General features: G+C 41.2%; 1 protein-coding gene across 2 annotated transcripts in view; it reads left to right on the plus strand.

The window, feature by feature from the left end:
- LOC145417381 (putative oxidoreductase YjmC) overlaps positions 1-24,351 on the plus strand; it is a 295,734-nt gene that overhangs the window by 137,934 nt on the left and 133,449 nt on the right. For both annotated transcript variants that reach the window (XM_080286058.1, XM_080286059.1), the window contains exons 4-5: positions 3,986-4,047; positions 7,001-7,054. In XM_080286058.1, the coding sequence (XP_080142184.1) occupies positions 3,986-4,047; positions 7,001-7,054 (116 nt within the window). The remainder of the gene's footprint in view (positions 1-3,985; positions 4,048-7,000; positions 7,055-24,351) is intronic.

Consider the following 24,351-nt stretch of genomic DNA (forward strand, 5'->3'; position numbering starts at 1 on the left):
TGACATCTCAAAGGCTTTCGATCGAGTCTGGCATAAATCTTTAATTTCCAAACTGCTCTCCTACGCTTTCTATCCTTCTATCTGTGCCTTCATCGCTAGCTTCCTTTCTGGTCGTTCTATAGCCGCTGTTGTAGACGGCGATCGTTCTTCTCCTAGATCTATCAACAGTGGTGTTCCTCAGGGCTCTGTCCTATCACCAACTCTCTTCATTTTATTCATCAATGATATTCTAAGCTGTACATCTAACCCTATCCACTCATACGCTGATGACTCCACCCTTCACCTTTCCATTCAGTTCCTGCAACGCCCATCTCAACAGTTACTTCAACAAACAAGTGATGAGGGTATGGCACACCTAATGTCTGACTTGGCTCGTATCTCTGACTGGGGTAAAAATAATATGGTTGTTTTTAATGCATCAAAGACTCAGTTCTTACACCTATCAACCCGACAAAATCTTCCACAGGTATACCCACTAATGTTTAATAATATTCAGCTTAATCCTGCATCATCCTTGAACATGCTTGGGGTTTCATTTACTCGGGACTTATCTTGGAAATTTCATATTACATCTCTTGTAAAATCTGCTTCCAAGAGATTAGGTGTGCTAAGCCGACTCCGCTCTTTCTTTATCCCTGCACAATTGTTGACTCTATACAGGGGTTTTATCTGCCCCTGTGTGGAGTACATGTCTCATGTGTGGGGAGGCTCCCCACATACAGCTCTTCTCAATAGGGTGGAGTCAAAGGCTTTTTGTCTCTTTAACTCTCCTCCTCTTACTGACTCCCTTCAACCTCTGTCTCTTCGCCGGACTGTTGCATCTTTATCTCTTTTCTATCGCTACTTTAATGGTCACTGCTCCTCTGAACTGTCTGCTTGCATTCCTCCACCTCTACGACGGGCGCATAGCACCCGTCTGGCAGCAAACTCTATAGGTCAACTCTGGAACTGTCTCCCTCTGTCTGTATTTCCTGCTGCCTATGATCTCCAGTCTTTCAAATGCAGTGTGTCCAGGCATCTCAAAATGATCGGATCTTGAATTTGGCTCTCTATTGTATTTTGTTTTTCTCGTGGAGGGAACTGTTACTGCGGGCTCATGGCCTTTGGTTCCTTCTTCCTCACCAAAAAAAAAAAAAGGAGAGCATGCAGCAGGTTGGGCACCACCACAAAAGGAAGCATGCGGGTGGTCATGGTGAGGAGCGTGCACTCACTACAAAAGACGGGCAGTAAGTGGGGAGGATGTAGGGGCGCTCTAGCGGACGTCAGCGGAACTACGCACTGAAACACAGCTGGTTCGCTCCGCTCGCATTGTTGTAATTGCTGAGAGGGAAAGAAGTCGGATTTTTTTCGAATTTTTTGCGTTTGGGGGGCAATTTTGGGATTATTAAGTCCCGGGACCAAAATGTCCAGTAAGTGGGGAGTCCGGATAGTGGGCGTCCGGGTAGTACAGGGATTACTGTATATATATATACAGTATATATATATATACAGGTAACTCGCACGGAACACGAGGGTTTCGTTCCTACCGTGCCGTGTTAGGTGCGAAATCGCGTATATTTAAGCTACTCCGTATTTTGCTCCCTAGACCCCCCAAATGTGTTGTTTTGCTGTTATCTGTCACTAGAAAGCACTTTAAGTGGTTAGAAGGTTTATTTAATGTTATAACTCACAAATACAGTACTCCTGAGCAAAACTTCAACACACAAATACTGTACGTAAACACAAGGAAACATTCCGACGCCGATCATAGGTAATAAATTAGGTTAACTGGTACTAGTGCTTTAACTTACAAGTACATACCAGAACAGTACATATTTAACTTAGAAATGCAGTACTGTGATATCGAATGATTTCAGTACATAATCTGTTAGGAATGGCTGGAAAAAAGAATGTTATGAATACATTTTCACCTTTTTGATATATGTTTATGGTAGTTTCGAGTTATTCTTTACGTTATCGTTGTGCCCATGCTTGGAAAAGGGGGCGAAAGAGTTGAATTATCAGTCCTAAATGAGAAAACTGCACGTCCTGCAAGGCTAGACTCTGCCACGGGAGAATAAAGTGGAGGGTCAGTCCGATTAGCAATAAGGAAGTTGTGTCACAACTTCCAGCTCCCACACCACGAGAATGGCTAAAAATAGAATCGTAATGCAGTTTCAGAACTAACAATAAGTCTAATTATTACGAATACAGATACAAAGCAGAAATAAATACGTTTACAGACGGGGAAAACGTATTTCTTCCATCATAACATGTTCATCTTTCTCAATCATTTTACGTTCATCTTTATCATTTTACCTTGTTATTTTCGCAATATATATTGATGTCTCGTAAACAGGGTGGTTGTTTGTGTTTTGCAAGGGAGGAAAAAGGTTGTATTTTCTGTCTGGGTCGAGATAATGGGTGTAACTATGTGTGGTTAGGCATGGCCACGAGCGAAAAAATCGTACATCCACTCATCACGATAGCCGGTGGTGAACTGACAGATGATGAGACGGTGAAGTCAAGGTCATGTCCCAGATTTTCGTTCACTTCCCGAAAGTTTTCACAGTTTTCTACAAGTTGCAAACCATTACAGCAAACCTGAGCAAATAGGTAAAGATACCAAGACAAAAATGTATTTTTCTCTTATTATAAGTCTTTAACGAACAAACAAAAAAAAGGCAATATTCCGACGCCGATCATGGGTAATCATATAAATCAGGTTAACTGGTTACAAGGCTTTATTTAATGCTTTAATTGCTTACAAGTACATACCAGAACAGTAAATATTTAACTTACAAATACAGTACTGTAGAAAAGCAGTACAGTAAGAGTTTAACGAACAAACAAAAAAGGCAATATTCCGACGCCGATCATGGGTAATCATATAATTCGGGTTATCTGGTTACAAGGCTTTATTTAATGCTTTAACTTTATTTAAGTGCTTACAAGTACAGTACATACGAGAACAGTAAATATTTAACTTACAAATACTGAACAGCACTGTGGAAAAACGAACAAATAAAAAGGCAATATTCTGACGCCTATCAGGTAAATTGGTTATAAGACTTTATTTCTTGCTTTAACGTTATTTAATAGTACTTTAAGTTGCACATAAACTTACCAGAACAGTACAGTACTGTAAATATTTAACTTACAAATACTGTGCTACTGTACTCGGGAATGTCTCACTCACTGAATAATTTCCCGCCTAGATCGTCACGTAATCAAAACAAACCGCGCGCTGCGGTGACGTTCGAGGATTTGATCTTTCAAAGGCCTCTCCTGCGTTAATTTGTAGTTTTCATAATGGTTTTTTAATCTTACGTTGTCTAATATGTATCCCAGCCCTTACCGCGTATAATTGCGAGCGCGTTCCGTGAGATCGTGTTCCGTGCGAGTTACCTGTATATATATACGGACACATGTATAAATGGGTGTGTGTGTGTGTGTGAATTTGATTTTTTTTTTTTTCTGGCACCCTTCACACTATTAACATGTAAATTTGGCCCGCATCCTACAAAAGGTTGAGGACTACTGTCATTGTATAACATTTGTTTGTGTTCACCCAGTGAAATGGCATAGACACACTTACACATACTATAAGCCCTCAGGATCTTAGGTCTACCAAACAGTTCGTAGTAGACCTAGTTTTACAATGAGTTGCTCATAACGTTTAATCACCATTTTTCATTTTATGGTTATTTTTTGCTCGTACAATTGCTATGGCGCCTGATTTCTTGTAATATGATAGTGTTAAGTTAGTTATACAGTCAGTCATGATACAATTAGTGTTCAAAAACACATCAAAATTCCAAAACAAATTGTGAGGTAGGGCCAGTTTTCTGAGGGTTTGAATGGTTCATGAATGATTGGCAAATTTTATTGTACGTGCTGTTAATTCCTGTTTTGTGCTTTCTCCTTACTTATTTTTTGAATCATACTTCAGGAAAGGTCAGGGTGGTGGTGATGATATTGACGATGATGAAATTTGTGTTTGCAGGCAGCAACCACTATGGCATTGCTGGTTGGTATGCCATGCGAGCCACCAAAGAAGGGATGCTGGTAAGTCATTCTGGCCCTATTGTTAACCCCTTCTTAGTTTTGATGTCTTTAATTTTACTCTTGTTTATGCCATATGGTATATTTAGTTTTGCTAGAGACCTCTGAGGTTCATAGTTTATGTATATATATATATATATATATATATACTGTATATATATATTTTTACTATACAGAGTATGTGTATTCTCTCTCTCTCTCTCTGGACCTGTGTGGCTAAAGGACTTCATGGCATTTCATTTAGACCAGTTACCTACCCCTTAATATCTGAAGTTTAGTAGTCTACCCTTAATCTTCCACACCCAACATAATATGGAACCATATTACAGTACACTCAACCCCCTGCTATCGCGCCTAATTGGTCACAGGAAACGCGCGTGATAGCTGAATACGCGATACCTGAACTGAACAATCAATGGGAAAATTTCTAATTGGTTTTTCGGTGGCCCATTTTTCTAACTTTTAACCACTTTATGCCTACGATTTCCTGCCAATCTCTCCTCTAACATGAAATAAAGCATTATTATATTAATAATAACAGTATAATGAATAAATAAACAATATAAAAGGCCATCAAACTTTTATAAGGATTATTCCTTGGGTGGTTTGATGGGTTCCGAGGATTGGGAGTGGCTTAGTTTCCGCCAGATCTCTTTGGCTGTCTCCATTTCTTTAGTGTCCACAGCTAAAGGAGGTATCAGTAATGGCTGAGGAACCTTTAAGTGGAACAAAACTTGGACCCTATCAACACACGTTCCTCACACTGTCGTCAGAGCCCCATCTCAATTGTAGACACGTGATTACTTTATCGACATCACAGTTTTTTCGGCATAAGAAATATTAACTCTTTATAAGGGTTTCAAAACAATTGATATTTATTCTAAAATACAATATTAATAAGTATTCAGTGTTAGGCTAAATTTAAATGCTGTAGTATGATATGTTCTTTCGAGCCGAATGGGTTTTGGTCACTGTTTTGCTGGTCGTGTCCTCGGCAGGAATCCGTTCAGATGCATTCCAAATGCCCGTGCTATAATCGGGAATTTAACCACGTTACCGTTCCGATTAACCATCGTATCCTCTGCAAACCTCGTATGAAGTGCCGTGTGAATAAGTTTCGCTTAGCCTGTCTTCAAACTCGACGCGTGATACCGGTCTTGGGGTGCATGATAGCATGTATGGTTGTGCATTTGATATGTGCGTGATAGCAGATAAGCATGATAGCTGAACGCGTGATGGCAGAGGGTTGAGTGTACTGTACTTTTTTTTCTTTTTCAGATTTTTCTGAAGTTCCATACAGCTTTTTTGTGCCTCATTTAAGTTGTCCATTAAATGCAAAGAACAAATACTGTCAGACTTAACTACCTGAAAGTGGAAGGTATTACCACAGTCATAATCATTATCATTGTTGCATATGTATGGACTTATTCATTAATATTTGTTGCAGTCACTATAAGAGTTACATAGAGTGAAATTCCTACATTCTAATATAAATCAAATGCTTTATTACCTTTTCCTTAGTAATTAACTGGTTTTGACTCTAGGTTACACTTCCAGGCAATGGAAAACAGTCAGCTGTATTATGGCCAACCCCAGTTTCATTTAGAGGAAACTAGGAGTCATTTCATGATGATATATTGTAATTGTCATCACCCTAAGTCAGTCCACTACAGAACAAAAGCCCCATCCATCTTTTTCCACTCGGGCCTGTTGGCAGTTAGCCAGTAGTGATACATAATGGAATAATGCAGAGTACAGTATGAAATTGCCCTTTGGTGAAGGAAATGCTGTTATTATATGTTGTATGCATCATCTGCTGGGAGATACTACCATTGCAGTGGTGTAGGGCTGAAAGCTCAGTAGCTAGCCTTGAACATTGCTTTCAGATTTTTCTTCTTATTTATTTATTTATTTTTTTGTTCAACTTTGGACAAAGGCATCAAGGCCTATTCCTAAGCCCCAGTAGTCCTCCTACATACCACACAACTCCACATGTCACCACTTTGGCTTTAACACCCACCATCTATATTGAATACATGCTAGGGCTGTCTCATACAGGACTGGTGTACTGGTATTAGTGGGGTTATTTTTACTATGTGTCAGCAGGTCTTCTGGTAGATGAGTAAAGTTTGCTTTATTGAAATTCAGATCCTTAAATTGCTCCCTGCCTCAGCTGGGATTCAAACCTGGGTCCATTAGGACTGCAGGCTGCCTCTCTATCGATTCAGCCACTGCCTTATAAATCTAGATGAATACTACTGCACCAACCTAGGTCTTGTACGTAGCTAAAATATATTCCTTAAGGTAGGCAAGATTCACTAGCCTTGGATGGCAGCTGACCTGGACGAACAGAACTCCAAATTCAGACCCAAGGCCTATGGTAAGGGTTGACAACAGGAAGGTCCTGCTGCATTTAAAAAATGCACCCATAATACTTTGTGGTGGCGCACTGGCAATGCTGGAGCTGTGTGGCACCCAGCATCACTGTGGTTGCCTTCAGCAGGTAAAAAGCAGCTTACACATGCAAACATGATAAAGGCCTTCAGATGTGTAAGCAGTGTAAAATGTTATGCATACATGCATAAATTAAGATGATGCTGTACTTGTTCTTATAGAAGCCCCATGTTGGGGTTGGCCATGGTATAATTCTGTGGACTGGAAGCTAAACCAAGTGCCAGAATCAGCCATTTCTTCATGCACAGTAGTTGCTGGAAGCTGTTGGAAGAAATGATAGATGTGTAATAGGAAAAAGCAAATCTCAGGTCTGACTTTGATTCTGTGTACATATGGCTAAATATTTCCTCCCTGAGGGTGACAGTTGTGTAGTCAGCTGCCAAGCTTGTAACCTCATTTCATTCTCGTAATGCCTTCTGATGTTGATGGTAGCCACCCGTCTGCTACCTGTGAAGGTGTTATGAACAAGTACAATTCATATTTAATATTTTTATTCCTCCAGGGCATGAGTTTCACCAACACCTCTCCTCTTGTTGCTCCCACCAGGGCAAAGAAGGTGAGATGACATTCTTTTTAAGGTTAATTGAATAATTTTTGTCTGTAGTCTTGAATACTGTGATTTTCATATCATTTTGTTTTTTCATTTTCATATAATAATTTTAAAAATTCATTGCTTTGGTAATTTTGGGGTAAATAATTTAGTTCAGTCTGATTGTGCTGTCATGGATTACTGTACTGCACTTTTTTTTTCATGTAACCTGTAGTCAGGAATTTTTCACTTTGTGGTAACAGTATAGTGTATTGATTTTTTTTTCTTAGAAAGTGTTTATACAGTATATTCATTATATATCATAATGTATTTTGTTGTTAGCTAGGTAAATATGCTTTGACAATTAATTAACATGGATAATAATTAGTATTAACATGCATAATAATTAGTAATACAAGTTTATATGACATCCATGTTTCTTTTTAGTTCTTGCTGGGGCACATGACTGCTTTTTTTAATTTTACAGCTTTCAGATGGAGATCACTGATCAATATATTGCACTACCATGACACCCAGCACTAATACAGCTCACATGATGATGCCACCAGATTTTATACCTTCAGTCTGTTGAATGCTTTGGTTGTTGTCAGTTTATGTTTTTCATTCTTGGTCTGGTATTTATGAGATGGGTTTGGTGATCAGGTTTACATAGTATATTATTTAGATGCAAAGCTGTTAGGGAAAAAAGGAGAGAAAGATATTTAACCTGGTGGAAGGCTGGAGAGGAGCAGTAAAGTACAGTGCAGTTAGTTGCTGTTGTTGCCCCAGTCTCATCTGGACATGAATGCTGTGGACTTTTTTTTAAAATCTGCCACTTCAGCTTGGTGCTCCCAAAGATCATTTATTGAGGGTATGAGAGTGAGCTATGTGAAGTGAGTACTGGTAAGTATACTCTGGTGTGAGGAGCTGTTTGCAGTGAGGACTTAGAAGATTGTTCATAAACTATGTTATGTAATGGTGCTGCAGCAGGGAAGGGTGGTGGATGTATTGGGGTGATTGCCGTTTTGTAGTCTGGCTAAGTGCACTCATGCCTTTGTAGGAGTCACATATTGTGATGTTCTGTTGTGTAATTAACCCATGGATTGCGAGCCACAACTCAGGCTGGGTTGCGTCATGTTGCGAGCCACAGCTCAGGCAGTGCTGGCCGTACATCACTGCTAACTACTCTATCCCTACCTAAACTTACGCTTGATGCTATGCAAAGATGGAGCGAGAGAGATTTTTTTCCTTTCACCAGATGATGCCCTGGATGTTTATCTTCAGGTTTATGATAAAAAAAAAAAAAAATCATTCATTTTTTAACCACACCCCAAAGTAAACTTATGCATGGCCCTATGCAAAGACGGAGAGAGAGAGAGAGAGAGAGAGAGATTGTTTCATTTCACCAAATGATGCCCTCTGTGTTTATCTTCAGGTGTAATTGCGCAATCCACGGGTTAAATTAAGTCCACGGTAAATTACAGGAAAATGGGCTAATAAAGTTCCATTACTTTCAAGCTAATTTGCCTACCTGTTATGGTGCTGTGCACCTCAGGTGAAGAGAAACAACTTATACTTCACATCTAGAAACCAAACCTTCCCAGCCTGCCAAGTGTTCTGTGAGGGGGACCTCAGTTAGTTTGATAAGACACTGTCTCCTGCCTGGAGACAGCTGCTCCTTATCCCATTTTTTTAGAGAAAGGGAAATGGCTCTTTGGCAGTCATTTCCATCCTTCACATACTTGTGGAAGACATCGAGAGTAATCCCGGGCCTTAAACAAGATACTGTACTGTACATTTGCCCACTTTGCTTCCTATACATCACAAGTACTAAATGAACACACTGCAGTTCTTGCAGAGAATGGATCAACACCACATGCATTAAACTTGCAGATACCAGACAGCACTGTAGCACATGGGAATGTACACTTCCTCCGTCACACCAACACAGTTCCCCCCACCCCCTGCAACCACCCAGACCAACACAATGACTGCCCACCACAAGCAGCCTAAGTGCACAAACATTATACCTACAACACAGGCCCACACTAGGTGTGTACTGCCTTGAACTTACAACATTCACATACTACAGCTAAGTGTCAATCGCCTCTGCTCCAAAACACCACCGAGAGAAGATTTTTTTTTCTTTAATCACAAACACAGTATTCACATCGCACTCCACAAGAAACAGCCCTCACACACCATGATAAGACCAAGACTACAGTATGCAGCTGTGGTATGGTCACCTCATTTGAAGAAGCATATTGATAAACAGGAGAGGGTTCAGTGGATGGCTACAAGGATGATACCATGCTTAAGGGAACCGAGAGATTGGAAAAACTAAAGTTACCAACACTGTGTGAGAGAAAAGAAAGAGGTGACTTGATCATGTTGGTTTTGAAATGTATGAGAAATGGGAGGGGTGGATAGAGAGGGTCTGTTTGTGTTGGGTGATGGAAGAACAAGAGGTCATGACTTCAAGTTGAGGAAAAGTAGATGTCTTAACAATCTTAAAAGGTTCAGTTCCCAAATAGAAGCAGAGGTACTGTATTTGGAATTACTTAGACAAAGAGGTGGTGCAGGCAAAAAACATTCGTGTGTTTAAAACTAGACTTTATAAATGTAGATATGGAGACAGGACAACACGAGCTTAGCTCAGTTCCTGTGTACTACAAATAGGTATATGCACACACACACACACACACACACACACACACACACACACACACACACACACACACACACACACACACACACACACACACACAGAGGGAGTCAAAGGAGGCGGACATGCGACAGCGGCGCTCCGTACTGAGCCAACACGGCCATTGGCATTACCTAAATTAGTATCTTTGTATGAGTCAAGCTCTGTACCAGGTTAGACTTAACGATTTTACATTATTAAAAGGAAAAAAATAATAAGTTTAAACAAGACTTGTTCAAACAGGAAAGAGAACCAAGACGAAGAATGCGCTGAGTCATCTGAGGTTTGTTTAGACTACAACAACACGGTGATTGTAAGTACATACTCTGCACTTTTAGTATTGCAAAATGGATACATACTTTAGTAAAACAAATTTGGAAAAGAAAAGGGATAAAGGTAAAAAGCAAAATGATGATTTCTACCAAGAACTGGTTGAAGTGGAGACTCACAATAGACTGGTTGAACGAGTAAACAAACTAGAAATGGCTTTCAAAAATGAAATTGATGAAATAAAGAAGCAGGTGCACTTGCAAAAGGAAGAAATAGAAAAACTAGGAAGGGAGGCCAACAAGAAAGACACATCCATCAGTGAACTAACAGTGGAACTGAGTACACTTAGGAAGAAAATGAGTGAAATGGCAAGTACAGTAGTCAATCACGAGAGTGTTATGGAAGAGTTCAGAAATGACACAGAGACAATTAGGCAAGTAAGCAGTCTTATAAACCAAAGCAGTGATATTGAGGAGAAGATAACACAGGTGAATGAAGCTGTGCAAAGCTACAAAAATGATGTGGAAACCACGTATGCTGAAATGGTGAAAGTAAAGAAAGACTTAGAAACAAGGGTGGAGGAAAAAAGCATTAAAAAGGAAGTGAAAAAAATAATCCAAAACAATCCAAAGTTAGTCAGAGATTCAGCAGATATAAACAAATCTATAGTAATCACTGGTATAGAAGAGGAAGAAGTAAAAAACTAGATCACAAGAGACAAAAGGGAGATGGCAAATGTAATGAGCCTACTGAAAGAAGTATCAGAGGAAATCTGTAGTAAAGACATAGAGGAACACAAAAGGTTAGGGAAATATGAGAAAAACAAGACAAGACCTCTAAAGGTGACTTTCCAGAGTGTAAACACTGTGGAAGAGATACTAAAAAATGCAAAGAATCTTATGGAAAAAGAAGAGTTCAAAAATGTATGGATAAAAAGATGCCTAACACAAGAGGAACTAGAATTACTGAAAGAGAAAAGGGAGGAACCAAAAACAAAAAATGAGGGAAGATCAGAAGAGGAGAAGAAGAAATTTTTTTACAAAGTAATAGGATTGCAGGTACGAAAGTGGTACACAAGCAGGATGGAGTAAAAAGGAGGAAGGTAGTAGAACCATGTCATGACAAGTATATAAACAAGATGATAAAGTTGATGTACTCAAATGTGGATGGAATGGTATCTAAATTACTAGAGATGAATGATTATGTCAGACAAAATGAACAACAAATAATATGCCTAACTGAAACAAAATTAACACCAAGGATATCCAATGATATACTAAACTTAGAGGAATATAATATATGGAGAAGAGATAGAAACTTAAAAACAGGAGGAGGAATTATAATATTAACTAAGAAAAATCTAAAAGTCAATGAAATAAAACTAGATATACCATCACAAGTAGAACTGATTGCAGTAGAGATCAACACATCTGAAGGTAAAGTAAGTGTAGCCAATTTGTACATGCCACCCAGATCAAACACATGGGAAAGAGATGAATATGAGGACCTGGCAGAGAGTACAATTCAGAGTTTAAGATCATTACTACATAAAATGGAAGAGAAATCGGAAAGAATTATACTAACTGGGGATTTCAATACAAATATAAATTGGAATACTCTAGATATAATTAGCCAAGAAAGCTGTTGGGACCAAAAGCTCCTGGATCTCGTACAAGAGTTCTTTCTAACGCAACATGTGAGGGAAACCACCAGAAAAAGAGGACTTGATGTACCTTCAGTGCTAGATCTAATATTTACTAGGGAAGAAAATGATATTGACAGTTTAATATATCACCCTCCACTTGGCAAAAGCGATCATGCAGTACTAAATTATAACTTCAGGATAGCATATGACATAGTAAACAGCAATGACAGTTACAAAAAGAGTCTAAGTTATAAAAAGGGAAATTATCAAGACCTAAAGAAGTATTTCTTAGAAGTTGATTGGGAAAATGAGCTTAGAGGACAAGATTTAAATCATCATCATCATCATTGCCAGACGCCATGTATCCCAAACGGGGTGGCCAACGGCTTAGAGTTAATTGTTTTACAGGGAGGGGCACTAATCCTCCACTTAAATGCTGTATATAAAAAATTTGGTGAATTTTATGAAATAGGAGTCCAGAAGTACATCCCACAGCTCAGAGAAGCAGATAAGAAAATACGGAAATGGTTCAATACAGAATGTAAAAAATCAAAAGAAAGAAGAGATTTGTTGTGGAATAGATACAAAAGACATAATAGTGAAAGGGTGTATAATAATTACAAACAGGCAAGAAACGACTATACAAGAATAAGGAGGGAAGCCCAAAAACAGTTTGAGGAGGATATAATAAAGTAGTGATCAACCAAAGCTGTTTTACAGCTATATCAGAAGCAAAACCAAAGTAAAAGATATAATACAATCAATTATGGACGAGGGAATCACTTATACACAAGAGAAAGATATTTGTGAAGCACTAAATAAGAATTTCCAATTAGTTTTTACAGAAGAAAAAAAATTTTGAGAGGGACTATGTGGAACATGCATGTCCACACATACTACCAGATATACAAATAGCAGAAAAAGTAATACAGGAGGAGTTAAGTAGATTAGACAGAGGAAAAGCAAGTGGTCCTGATGAAATTTCATGTTGGGTACTACGAGAATGTGCAAAGGAGTTAAGTAAACCATTATTTTTAATTTTCAAGAAATCCTTGAGTCAAGGTAAACTACCTGATATTTGGAAAAAAGCAAATATTGTCCCCTTATTCAAGAAAGGAAATAGACAAAATCCACTCAACTACCGACCAGTATCACTGACCAGTGTTGTAAGCAAGGCACAGTATTAGAAAAGCTTATAAGAAATGATTGGGTAAATCATCTAGAAGAACATAGTATGATAACAGAAAGACAGTTTGGTTTCAGAAAAGGAAAATCATGTGTTACTAATCTGTTGAGCTACTATGACAGAGTAACAAACACAGTACAGGAAAGGGAAGGATGGGTGGACAGTATCTATTTAGATTTCAAGAAAGCTTTTGACACAGTACCACACCAAAGACTTTTATGGAAACTGTAGCATCAAGGAGGAATTCGAGGCAAACTGTTTTGTTGGATGCAAGACTTTCTCATAAAAAGAGAAATGAGAACAGTACTAAGAGGAAACTACTCATCATGGAAAGAAGTGACTAGTGGAGTACCACAGGGTTCAGTGCTGGCACCAATCATGTTTTTAGTGTATATAAATGATATAAACAGTAACACTGGAAATGAGAGCTATCTGAATATGTTTGCAGATGATGCAAAAATACAAAGGAGAATACTAACACAGACTCTTGTAAAGAGCTACAAAAAGAATTAAATAAACTTCATGAATGGAGTAGTACATGGCAAATGGAATTCAGTGTGGACAAGTGTCATGTAATCAAGTTTGGCAAAAGTGGAAAAAGACCTGATTGGGAATATAAGTTAGGAAATAAAACCCTATACACATCAGAAAGAGAGATAGACCTAGGTGTGATTATCAGTAACAGACTATCTCCGGCTGACCACATCAGCGAGAAGGTACAGAACATGTATACACTGCTTGCAAATATGAGACTAGCATTCACATACAGTAAAAGTCCAATTCTTCGGCATCCAATTCCCCGGCAAATCTGACATTTCGGCAGTTTTGAGAAATAGTCCCATTTACGAAAATCTCTGATCATTCAGCAGATTTTCCGATTTTTTTCGTCAGTCTTGAAATTCTCCATGAGGACCCTCTACTGCTGGTGACTTCTTCCAGCAGTAGCAGACTCCAATCAACCCCTTCTATTGTACATATGTAATTAAGGAACCTACTATAAGTTTAGGTAAGTGCATGTGAACTTGTAGGCCTACTGTACCATTACATTTATATACAGTATGTTCACTAATTTCTTTATTTTTCATATTCATGTATAGTACTGTATTCATTACAGTATTGTACAGTATCAAACAGTATACAGTACTCTCTCCAAGCACATTTGTAATGATATGAGTAGTGATGATAGTGTTCACCGAAACATATAAGGTATTGAGTGGGTAGGGTTTTTGATAATTCGGCAATTTTGATTTTTCGGCACTAGCCTGGTCCCATAGATGCCGAAAAATAGGACTTCTACTGTACATAAATGAAGACATGCTTAGAAGGATAATAACATCATTCATTAGACCAACCCTGGAATATGCATCAGTAGTCTGGAGTCCTCATCTCAAAAAGCACATAGACAAGATTGAAAAAGTTCAAAGGGCCGCTACAAGATGGATACCAAGCTTAAGGGACCTAAGCTACGAAGAAAGACTAAATAAACTGAATATACCAACACTACAGGAGAGAAGGAAAAGAGGTGACATGATAATGCTATATGAGTGCATATCAGAGAAGGAGAAAATAGACATAAATGATTACTTAACATATGGAGAAGCATCAGCAAAAGGACACTGCAAAAAACTGCATAAGAAGAGAGGTGATAAAGACGTAAGGAAATTCAGTTTCCCAAACAGAGCAATTGATCAATGGAATGCACTACCGAATGAAATAGTGTGTGCCAAAACAATTCACAAATTTAAGGATATGTACGATAAATATGGTTTAAGACATGGGACAGTACAAGCTTGACTCATTCCTGTAAGGATACAACTAGGTAAGAACAATTAGGTAAGGTAAGAACACACACACACACACACACACACACACACACACACACACACACACACACACACACACTTAGATCGGACTATATGAGCTTTCAGCTCCCTTCCGGGAGGGTAAAATGCTGACGATCACGACCATCAAGTGATCCTGACCGACCCGGTGAATTACAGTATTTGGAGAAGAGACAGAAATTTGAAAAAGAAGGAGAAGTTATATGATATTAACAAAGAAAAGACTCCAGGTCAGAGAAACAGAACTAGACATACCCTCGCGAGTAGGACTTATTGCAGTAGATATTAGCACATTTGAAGGGAAAGTAGTTTTGCCATCTTTATATATATGCCACCCAAGACAAACACATAGGATAAAGGTGAATGTGAAGACCTGGCTGAAAGTACAGTAGAGTTTAAGAGCCCTACTATATAAATGGAAGAAAAATCAGAAAGAATGATACAAACTGGAGATATCAATGCAAATATAAATTGGAACACTGTAGATGTAAGAAGCTATGAAAGCTGTTGGGATCAAAATATCCTAGATCTTATACAGGAGTTTTTCCTAACACAATATGTAAAGGAAAATGCCAGAAAAAGAGGACCAGAAAATTCCTCATTATTAGAGCTCATATTTACTGTTGCACAAAAGAAGAAAGCATATAGTTAGTGGATGAAAAATGGGCATGGAAGAAGTTGAGAGACGGAAGAGAGAGTCATATGTAGAGAGGAAGAGAGAGATGAATAGATCAGTGAGAGTAAGAAGAGAGTAGATTAGGAATTTGAGTGTAAAGTGGAGGGAATGTGAGAAAATGTTCAGGAAAGAGGTAAAGAGAGGTAGGCAAAGAAGTTAGTCAGGGAGTCAAAGATAAAAGTGTTAGATTCCTAGTGGAGAAAGGAGAAAAAGTGAGCAGATGGAGAGGACAGTTTAAGGAATTGTTGAACATAGAGAATGAGGGTAATGTGATTATAAGTGGCTGGGGAATGGCTGGGAGACAGAGGGATGTGAGGAGAGAGGAAGAAATAAGTAGGATGGAAGTTATGGAAGCAATGAAGAAAGTCAAAATGGGGAAACCCCAGGAGCTGATGGAGTATGTGGTGAAATGCTGAAGCATGGGGGAGAGATAGTAGTAGAATATATGTGGAAGATGTGCAGATTGGCCTGGGAGGAAGGTAGAGTCCCAGAGGACTGGAAGTCAGGTATAATTATTTGCTTGTGCAAAGGAAAAGGAGAAAAAGAAGTGTGTGGTAATCATAGGGGCATTTGTCTTCTTAATGTAATAGGAGAATTGGTAGGATACGTATTGACAGACTTAGGGAAATAACAGAGGAATTAGTTGGAGAAGAACAGAGAGGATTTAGGAAGGGAAGAGGGTGTGTAGATCAGATATTCATTTGTAGATCTTTAGTGGAAAAGTTTCTAGAGAAGGGAAAGAAGTTGTATGCGGCCTTCATGAATTTGGAGAAAGCATATGTTAGGGTGGATAGACAAGGATTGTGGAAAACATTAAGAATATATGGAGTAGATGGGAAGTTGCTTAATGCTCTGAAGAGTATGTATGAGGGTGCTAAGGCTGCAGTGCTTGTGGGTAGTGAACTTAGTGAATTTTCCTACTTGAAGATTGGATTGAAACAGGGATGTGTCATGTCTCCATGGTTGTCCAGCCTGTATATGGATGGGGTTTTAAAAGAGATACAAGGTAGGGGAGTGGATGTTGGAGTGGCCCTAATGAGAAAGAGCATTGTTTGGAAACTCTCTATACTGTTGTTTGCAGATGATACTGTGTTGTTAAGTGAAGACGAAGGGGAGCTGCAAGGCTAGGTGGAAGAGTTAGGAAGATGTGTAAGAAACAGAATCTAAAGGTGAATGTAAGGAAGAGTAAAGTTATGGTCTTTGAGAGCAGTGAAGTCGCTGAATGTACAGTGAATTTGGATGAGGAGGAAATGGAAACTGTGAGTGCGTTTAAGTACTTGGGTAGTGTGATGAGTAAGGATGGAAGTTTGGAGGGTGAAGTGCTTGAAAGGGTACAACGAGGAAGAAGGATTGCTGGTTCCTTGAAAGCAGTGATAAGAAACAGGGAAGTGAGCATGGAAGTAAAAAAGTTACTACTTGACAGTACTGTATTGTGATTCCAACAGTAACTTATGGAAGTGAAGCTTGGGCCCTGTTGGAGGGACAGAAGTTTAAGAGTGAGAGCTGTGGAATTGAGTTATTTGAGAGGAACCTGTGGAGTCACATGGAGAGACAGACTGACAAATGAGGATGCGAAGGAGTGTTGTGGTGTGGATGTGGATGTAATAGGAAACATTTGGAGAAACACACTGAGGTTGGTTTGGCCATGTGGAGAGGATGTAGAGTGAGAGACTGACGAGGAAAGTGTATGTAAGTGAGGTGGAGGAGGGGAGAGAGAGGGGAAGGCCAAGGATGAGATGGAGGGGTGGAGTGGAGAGGTATATAAGAGTGGGTGTGTGTGAGCTGGGAGCAGGACAATGAAATGGCGGGGGACAGGGCGACATGGAGGCAATTTGTTTGTGGCCACCCCATACGGGATTAAGTTTTCTGGGAGTAATTAGATAAATAGATACCGCAGATATTTATTAGCCAAGAAAGTGAAATTGGCAATATAATCTATCGCTGTCCTTTCCGCAAAAGCAACCATGCAGTATTTGATTGCAGTTTCAGGATAGCATATGGTATAGTTAGCAGTTATGAAAGTTACAAAGAGGCTAAACTACAAAAGAGCAACTATCATGACCTAAAGAAGTACCTTGTAGAAATTGGTTGGGAAAAGGAGCTAAGAGAACAAGAAATAAATATTATACAGTGTATAATTTTTTTTTTTTTTTAACAAAACATCAGTCCAAAATTATATCCCACACCACAAAGAAATGGGAGGAAGTAAAGAAATGGTTTAATATGGAATGTAAAAGCGCAAAAGAAAAAAGATTTGCTGTAGATCAGATACAGACAAGATAATGGTGAGAGATCATAATTATAACTACATACGAAGAACACTAAAAATTAGCAAGAGTTCATAACAACTCTCATCCGCCCCATGGACCCTCTTGGCTCTTCAAAACACTGACATCATTTCTAAATCAGAAACAGGCACCCTTAAGACTCATGCTACCGTCACTACCAGCATCTAGCACATCCTTTCTTACTGAGAACAAGGAGACATGCTTGTGAACCACTATGCAATGTAGATTGCACCAACATGCAGTGAATCAGAAAAAAAAACTTTTCTGCATAAGAAGCCCAATTCAGTCAGTCACATTGTAACTCACTTTACGTAAGAACAGACACATAACATTATCAGGGAACAAAGAACTCTGCAAGCGCAAGGCTGAGTGGCATCAGTAACCTACACATGATACACTTAGAACCACATGATATCCAGGCCCTGATAAACAATACGCACAACCCATATGCACGTGGTGGCATTCCCACCGTCTGAAAACTTGGTCACGATTCGTAAACTAAACAAGAACCCAACGCTTCCATAACACTGCACAGTGTGCCATTCAAGATAACTGAATTCCTGTGCTATTTCATCATCGTCATCTTAATCCAGACCTCCTTTCCCACCCTAGGGCAGGGTGAGGAGTAGCAGTGCCCAGACAGCCTAGTTCAGTGTGCCATGCTTCCATTCACTGATCATTCAAGCCCAAGGAATCCTGGCTCCATCAGATAGGCCAAAAAAAAATTTCACCACATTTTATAGCTTCACATATACCAATCTGATAGAGTCAATCCAGCATTGTCACATTAACCCCTTAAACGCGGCTGTGTATAGCCGATCCCCCTGCTGTGGTGGGGTTGTAGCGGGGTCTGAGTACCTGTGGGAAAATATTTGCCAAAAATCAGAGATTAACCCTAGAACATTAAAATTTTTATGGCATATAGTACTTACATTCAGCTTTCTCCTGAGACAGATGTTGAGCCTTCGTGGACTACCAAAGGACTTGTGAAGACTTGCAAAGTTGGGTAACAAAGTCTTCACTTTCACACCTCCAGAAACCCAGTTTTCTTTCTACCACAGCCTCAGTCTGTCACAGTACACTTTATACAACAACATACAGGTTGTTTGGAATCCGTATTTGTACAATAAGCACTGAAAATAAGGCTATAATGAACGGAGCGCACGGCCGATGTGCAGCGCGGCGGCGATCTTCCCGTCACTGAACACACATTTCCCTTTTCACGGCTAAAAACACGTATACTACATTATTTTCCTTCATAGTACTTCGCAAAGGCTCGCTTGGCACTATTACGGCCCTAAAAATCACTGTCACTGCCAGTATTGTGAAGCGGGAATGAGGAAGACCACTGCGGCGCGAGTTTATTCAGCCTTACGGCAGGCACTTTATTCTCGCTCCGGTCGGCCACTCACACTTCATTTCTATCGCTCACTTTCACTCTAGCTGTCAGTTTTTTGCCTTATTCATCAGTGTCACTGTCCATTGTTATAAAAATAATATTTTCTACACAACAAACTGTCACTGTCAGAACATAGAATAGGAACATATGCTTTCAACTTCTTACACTGGAGTGACTGTCACTCGCAATACTTATTACTATGTACAATTATTTACACAAAAAAACACTGTCACTGTCAGTGCTTTTACAAGTACATACACTAATTTACACTCATCAGACTGTCACTGTCAGTACGTAAAAGTAAACTAAACACTAGTATCACTGTCACTCTTAGTATTATTTTCAAGAATCTTACCCTTATTTTCAATATCTAGTCAGGCTGTGGTAGTCAAAGAAACACGGGTAAGCACAGAGGGGAATTTTGCACTCTTTGCACTGCAAGGAGGTGCGCCTAAATGTTCTGTCCTGCCTGGTAGTGTGGCTGCACACATGACACCTCCTGAGTGCTTTTCCCCTCTTGGCAGTGGCAGGCAGTGGCTCCAGGCGGTGTCGCTGAAGGTAGGCCTGACACTGTAGGCGGTCTGGAGGTGTCTGTGGGTGGCGCCTGGGACCTGATGGCAGTACCTGCCCATAACGCTGAAGCAGCTGGTAGACACAAGTCTTTGAGAATCGTCGGAGAGAGTAGTTTGCTGGCTTCCTGTTCTTGATCTTATACAGGATGAAGGCGTTCAGCATGCACATATCAATCAAGTGCAAGAACACCTTCCTGTACCAGCGACGGTTCCTCCTCAGGCAGTCTATCTCTCCGATCATCATGTCAGACTTGTCCACCAGCCACATATTGACGTTGTAGTCAATGACAGCATCAGGCTTCATCACAGGCTCGCCAGTCCTTCTGTCGACCTTCCCTGTGGCCAGCATTTCCCCCTTGTGTACTGTGGTGAGCACATTCATGACTCTCTTATCGTGCCACCTGATCGCCAGCATCTTGTCAGTTTTCTTCAGGTGTACGTCTCCCCGCTTTGATTTTTCAGCCTCGGGGAAGGCAGGGTAGTGTGCCCTATTGCTACGGACAGTGCCACAGGATCCGACGCCGTGTTCAGAAAGGTACTTGGCGAGTTTAGGAGCCGTATAGTAATTGTCCGTATACAGGACATGATTCTCGCCAAAGTACTTTTCCAGCAGCACTTTCACCACAGAACCAGAGAATCCAAGGGGGTCAGTCTTGTCCAAATCGACAAGACTGACCCCGTCTTGCAGTCGCACAGCACGAAAAACTTGATTCCAAAGCGGTGCCGTTTGCTTGGAATATACTGCACAAACCGAAGACGGCCCCTGAACAAAACCAAGGACTCGTCAATCACCACTTTCTTGAAAGGGCGCAGGAACCTCGTAAACTTATCCTTGATCAAGTTCAGGATTCCCCTCACTTTCCATAATGGGTCAGTTTGGGAAGGCTCGTCATTGTTCGCGAAGTGAAGGTAAGTCATGAGCTGCCTAAAACGATCGCGGCTCATGTATTTATTGAAGATTGGTGTGGGGCAAAGATCATCTGAACTCCAGTATTCCTCGAGCTTATGCTTCCAATTGTGGGGCATCAATAACATCAAACCAATAAATACAAAGAGTTCCCTGATCGTTAGAGGCACCCATGCTGCCATCCGCGACGTGGATGGCGTTGCAGCTTCACCTTCTCCTTCACGAACTGCAGCAGATTGCCCCTCATACCTGTTCGTCTCGGTACAAATCTGCTCCATTGCCTCGTTATCCAGGAAGGCCAACAGGTAGTCCAAGCATTCACCAACCTCTGGGACAGGGAAGTCAGCCTGAATTCCACACCCACTGTCATCAAAGGGCAGATCTTCCGGCACAAAATCTGAGCCCTCTGACCACACGAAGACATCCAGAGTGCCCTGCCTAGGCTGGGAGGTGCTGGGGGCGGTGGGGGGTGAGGCAGGTTGTGTGGGAGTGGGTGAGGCAGTGCGTGAGGCAGAGGCTGTCCTAGGTCGTGTCGGTGTAGTGGTGGTGGTGGTGGTGGTGGGGAGATAAGCACAGGGTTCAAGGTCACTCGCGGTGGCGTGACTGGCGAGTTGCCTAGTGCGAGTAACCTTAGGAGCTAGCCTTACACTAGGGGACAAAGTTCTAGCCCTACTAGCACGAACACTGGGCCTACGGAAACCTCTACTACGTAAACTCGACTGTCTACTTCCCTTCCGAGGTGGTGAAGGCGACTCCGAAGACTCCGGAGAAAGGGCAGCTGAAGAGGAGGACGAGAGAATGGGGCTGGGAGTGCGTGGCGGGCTGGCGGTGGCGTGACGTGGTGTAGGGGACAATGGCTGTGAAGCTGGGTCACCACTTCTTTTCCTCTTGGCCCCCTTTCCATATTCTAGGCCCCCTTTCCATATTCTAGGCCCCTTTTCACAGGAACCTTGCCTGTTGAGGTGCTTGGCACAGAAATAGTCACTTCTGGCACCTCAGACTCAGCACTCGATTGCGTGTCCGACTCTGCCAGGCTAGACAAAACACCTACGTCACTTCCATAATCCATGGACGCTTTCAATAACTCACTAGCTATTGCCGAGTCACTAAGTCCCGTAGCAGTTCCTTGTAAGGTTTTGTACGGGGTGGAGGTCACAAAACCCTTTTTCGGAGGGCTGGAAGGCACAGACTCGGAAGAGCTTGAATTGGACATGGTGTCACCTTGAAAGATTCGCGTGGACTGACGCTAAACAGGGGCAAACCGCGCAAAAAAATGCTAGTGTGACAACTGGGGAAACAAGCGTTTCCAAATAGCATAAAGTGCTTGCGAGAGGAAGGCGCAGATTGACACGTATGAGCCGTCCGTGTCCTGCCATATCGCACGACGAGGGAGGGCCGGCCAGGGGTGCGTGGGTGGGTAAAAAAAATGAAACTTGGCAACAACCGAGGTCAGTAGTACAAAGGTCAAGTGTGCTAAAAGTAGCTCAAGGGTGGCGGTACTGATAGACAATACCAGCTGGAGCCTGCTTGCCCGCGGTTATTCAAAATTCACTAGAATCGCAAACGCGACGATCCGCCGTTATGTCCTTTTGGCCAAGCGTCGCAAATGAGATGATCCCCGTTTAAGGGGTTAAAAAGGGGTGCCAAATCCCAGGTTATGCACTTCTCCAAACAAAATTAATCCAGCCAGCTCAGTCTCTTGTCAGTCCCTTAGCCTCACCAACATCCATACCTTCCGTCCTAACACACTCATCCACCATATTCCTCCACTTTCTTGGCCTACTTTGCCTCCTCCTTCCTTCAGATTCGCTCAGATATACCTTTTTCACCACTCTGTTGTCATCCATTCTCTCCACATGACCATCTCAGCACACTCTCTTCGATTCTGGTGTCCATGGACTTCCTCTTTCTGCATCTTTCACAAATCACATTATTCTTTATCCTATCCACTCTCTGTACTCAACATACATTCCTCAGCAATCCCATCTCCACTGCTGTTACTTTCATTTTCATGCTATACCATAGTCTCACATCAGTATGTAAAAGTTGGCACTAACACTCCTTCATGTAAGCCTCGTGCAACTGCAACACTCAAACCTCAGTTTTTGGTCAAGGCCTTCATAGCACCAACTAGTTTCCTTCCTTGTGTTGCTCTGCTTTCTACTTCTTTTGTATATTTTCCACTTGTTTCTATCACTGTACCCAGGTATTTGAACTCTATCACCAGTTCCAGTCTCTCTCCATTCACTGTAACATCATACTGGGAGTATCCTTCACGCTCAGTAACCATCATATTACTCTTTTCTACATTTACTCTCAAGGCACGACGCTCACAGACATCAGCAAAACTCTGCGCGAGTCTACCAAGCTCTTGTCCGGTGTTTGCAATTAGCGCTGCACCATCAGCTTACAACAAATTTGAGGTATTCCATCCATCACCCTCCATTACCAACACCATTTCTCTCTCCATTACTCATGTTTTTATTTCACTCATCACCCCATCCATATATATATTGAACAACCATGCACACATCACACAACCTTGTCACATGCCCGCATTGATCGTGAAGCAGTCACTAAGATGCCCATTTACACTTACACATGCCTCATAACCATCATAAGAGCTCTTGATGGGATCTAGCAGCCTACCATCTACACTCTACATGCGCAGAGCCTTCCACAATCCATCTCTGTCTACTGTACTTTGTCATATGCTTTTTCCAGATCCATGAATGCCATAAACATCTTATAGTCCTTCTCACAAGCCTTCTCCACTATCTGTCTTACTGCAAATAGTTGATCCACACATCCTCTACCACTCCTAAAGGCACCTTGTTTGTCACTCATTAGGACTTTTGATATCTCTCTTACTTTCTTTATAATAATTCTTCTATATACCTGCCCTACCATGCTCAATAGACTCGTGGCACAATGATTCTTGATCAACAGTAAAACCTCGATATAACGGACTTCTGTATTGTATACCAGAATTTGCTTTTATCGTAGTGGAGGGGCTGACGAGACTAATTTCTTATATGTTGTGAAAAGTCCGAGAGTGGCAAGTGATCAAGTGAAACATACAAAGTGAACATCTTTAGTTTGTAAGATCGTAAATAATAAGGTGTATAAAGTATACAGTACAGTATGCCCATATCCCAATATCTGGTAGTGTTGTGTACCACTGGTAGTGTTCGGTCTGTGAGTGTGTTGGATATCGAAGCAATTTTCCCCATAAGGTAAAGAAAAGCCAGAGATGTGTTCCAGACCCAAAACCAAACTCTCATATACCTTAATCAATAGAGACTGACACAGAAATACCATAGGTACTGTTATTATCCTTATAAACAGTACTATTGCTAGAAAATGGCACATCAAACATCACTTGCAGGAAGGTATGGTGGTGGCATGTGTGGTGTGGAGATGCTTCAGGGGACAACTGACAGTGGCAGCTAGGTGGGCGCTGGCAGTGCCCTATGTGGGGATGGGGGAAGGTGGGGGGATGGGGAGGGAGACAAGCAGTGGTGGGGGAGGGTGGGGGGACAGGGAAGGAGACAAGAAAGCCAAACTATAACTGACAATGACAGCTAGGTGGGTAGCTGGCAGTGCACCAAGTGGGGGTGGGGGATGGGGAGGGAGATGCAATGGTGGGGGAGGGTGGGGGGATGGGGAGGGAGATGCAGTGGTGGGGGAGGGTGGGGGGATAGGGAAGGAGACAAGAAAGCCAAACTGCTCTCATACCCCCCTCTCCCCATCCCTGGTCTCACTCACATACTCACTCTACTTACTCACTCACTCACTAACTCACTCACTGACTCTCACACACACACACACACACA

Source organism: Coenobita brevimanus, chromosome 110 (genome assembly GCF_032717465.1).
Source record: "Coenobita brevimanus isolate Jiangsu-jjx chromosome 110, ASM3271746v2, whole genome shotgun sequence".
Lineage (NCBI taxonomy): Eukaryota > Metazoa > Arthropoda > Malacostraca > Decapoda > Coenobitidae > Coenobita > Coenobita brevimanus.